At 54.3% G+C, this 2,492-nt stretch overlaps 1 protein-coding gene across 1 annotated transcript; it reads right to left on the reverse strand.

Annotated features, from left to right (window-relative positions):
* Positions 1–220: 220 nt before the first annotated feature.
* On the reverse strand, positions 221–1,159 carry LOC128980601 (olfactory receptor 14A16-like). The gene has a single exon (XM_054399062.1). It carries the CDS (start codon positions 1,151–1,153, stop codon positions 221–223), a length of 933 nt encoding a protein of 310 aa, XP_054255037.1. The 5' UTR covers positions 1,154–1,159.
* Positions 1,160–2,492: the final 1,333 nt, after the last annotated feature.

Consider the following 2,492-nt stretch of genomic DNA (forward strand, 5'->3'; position numbering starts at 1 on the left):
CTGTATTTTCATCCCTTTTTCTCAGCCCAGTGCGCTGTTTCCTTGTTTGCTCCTTATTCTTAATAAAACTGTAAAAGACATTTTTGGTTAGTTTATTTACTACATGTGGGAACACCATTCTCACAAGGGTAACACCACCAGCAGCAGCCAGAACTGGAGCAGCCAGGCTGGGCCTGCACTGAGTGACATCAGAACTGCTCTGCAGGAGAAGACAAACAGTTTATTGCTTCTGAAAGCAGCCAGGGAGCAGTTTGCTCAGGGCAGCCTTCAGCTCCTGGTTCCTCAGGCTGTAGATGAGAGGGTTCACTGCTGGAGGCACCACTGAGTACAGAACTGCCAACAACAGATCCAGGGATGGAGAGGAGATGGAGGAAGGCTTCAGGTAGGCAAATATGACAGTGGTGACAAACAGGGAGACCACAGCCAGGTGAGGCAGGCAGGTGGCAAAGGCTTTGTGGCGTCCCTGCTGAGAGGGGATCCTCAGCACTGCCCTGAAGATCTGCACATAGGACACCACAATGAGCACAAAACAGACCAAACCTAAACAGATACTGACTACCAGAAGCCCAAGTTCCCTGAGGTAGGCTGTGGAGCAGGAGAGCTTGAGGATCTGGGGGACTTCACAGAAGAACTGGTCCACAGCATTGCCCTGGCAGAGGGGCAGGGAAAATGTATTGGCTGTGTGCAGCAGAGCATTGAGAGCCCCAGAGGCCCAGGCAGCTGCTGCCAGGTGGACACAAACTCTGCTGCCCAGGAGGGTCTCATAGTGCAGGGGTCTGCAGATGGCAACGTAGCGATCGTAGGACATGGTGGTGAGGAGAAAATACTCTGCTGAAATGAAAAAGACAAACAGAAAGACCTGAGCAGCACATCCTGCATAGGAGATGTCCCTGGTGTTCCTCAGGGAATTGGACATGGATTTGGGGACAGTGGTGGAGATGGTACCCAGGTCAAGGAGGGCGAGGTTGAGGAGGAAGAAGTACATGGGGGTGTGGAGGTGGTGGTCAGAGGCTATGGTGCTGATGATGAGGCCATTGCCCAGCAGGGCAGCCAGGTAGATGGCCAGGAAGAGGCAGAAGTGCAAGAGCTGCAGCTGCCTTGTGCCTGGCAATGGCAGCAGGAGGAAGTGGGGGATGGAGCTGCTGTTGGCCATCTGCTGCCTCTGCCCATGCAGACCTGTGCAAGGAGGAAAAGGCAGGGACAAGTTAGGGAACACTTCTCTCTGCACACCAAGATTGCAGTGCTCCCAGAACACCTCCTCCCTGAGCTGCAGCACCAATGGATCAGCTCATTCCCCACCACCCCCAACCTCTGGCATCTTCAGCACAGCTTCCAAGGCAGCTTGGACACTTAGTTTCCATGCAGACAGCTCTGGGGCAGGACTTGCAGAGTCAGAGTCAGAACACAAAGTGACCACATGGCAACAGCAATGCCCCAGAGCAAGAGTCCTGTGGCTGGATGGAGAATGAGGGAAGAGCAGTGCAGTGCTGCAGAGACAATGAAGGGAAGAGAGAAAGGCAGAGGGGCTTGGGCTGAAGCCTTCTCCTTGCCCAGCTCTGCTCTCTGCAGCTCCCAGGATGGCACTGAAGAGCTTTTGTCATCCTTTGGTGTCTGATCCCCCTTGCCAGGGCATCTCTGGCAGCAGATCCCTCTCCCCCCCTGCCCAAGTCTCTGCTGCCTGCAGCTGTCCCTGCCAGGAGCTGCTTCTCTGTGCCCAGCTCTCCTCCCTGTCCCTGCTGACAGAGTCCATCCCACCTGCTGTGTGCTCAGCTCTGCCCTGCAGATCCCTGCCACTAGCAGGACACTGCCCAGGGGCAGCTCTGGGTGTGCAGGGGCTGAGGAGCACCTCAGAGAAAGACTAATTAAAGCTTTGGTGCAGCTCACAAAAAGGCTAATGAGAAGTTTGGTCTCAGAGTCTTCTGTAGAGTGGAGAATTAATCTCTAGTCTCACACTGACCACCCAGCACACCAAGGTGATCAACATTCAAAGCCAAGACTCCTTCCCTTCCAGAAAAATGCTGCCTTGATGTTCTTCTGGAAAGCCTCCTCAGAAATGCCCAGAGGGGAGCTACAACTGTGAGGAGCTCTGCCCAACATAGCTCCCACTGTACAGCACAAGGACCCTGCCCTGCCCTGTACCCACAGACTCACCATGTCAGTGACTGCAGTGACTTCTCCTCCTGTGGGTTCTCAGTCACCCTCCTGGCCACCTTGAAGCTCTCTCTGCCTTCTTCATCTTCCTGAGATCTCCTGGCAGTGCCTTCAGCCCTGCTGTGCAGTGCAGAGGAGCTGCTCCTGGCCAGAGCAGTCTCTTTTCACTGCTGCTTATTTTCCAGCAGCTACCTCCAGCCATGGAGCTCAGCCCAGCTGAGCAGCAGAGGCCATAGCCGAGGCATTTAATGATCCCTCTGGTGGCTTTGGTGCCATGTAAACATCAGAGCCTGAGAGGAAGATGATGAAACCTCTCAAGAAGTCAAAGTTAGATTCGGACT

The sequence above is a fragment of the Indicator indicator genome, unplaced genomic scaffold (genome assembly GCF_027791375.1).
Source record: "Indicator indicator isolate 239-I01 unplaced genomic scaffold, UM_Iind_1.1 iindUn_scaffold_375, whole genome shotgun sequence".
NCBI classification, from domain to species: Eukaryota; Metazoa; Chordata; class Aves; order Piciformes; family Indicatoridae; genus Indicator; species Indicator indicator.

Coding starts and splice junctions, on each gene's coding strand:
- LOC128980601 (XM_054399062.1), bottom strand. CDS start 1,153: ATGGCCAACAGCAGCTCCATCCCCCACTTCCTCCTGCTGCCATTGCCA.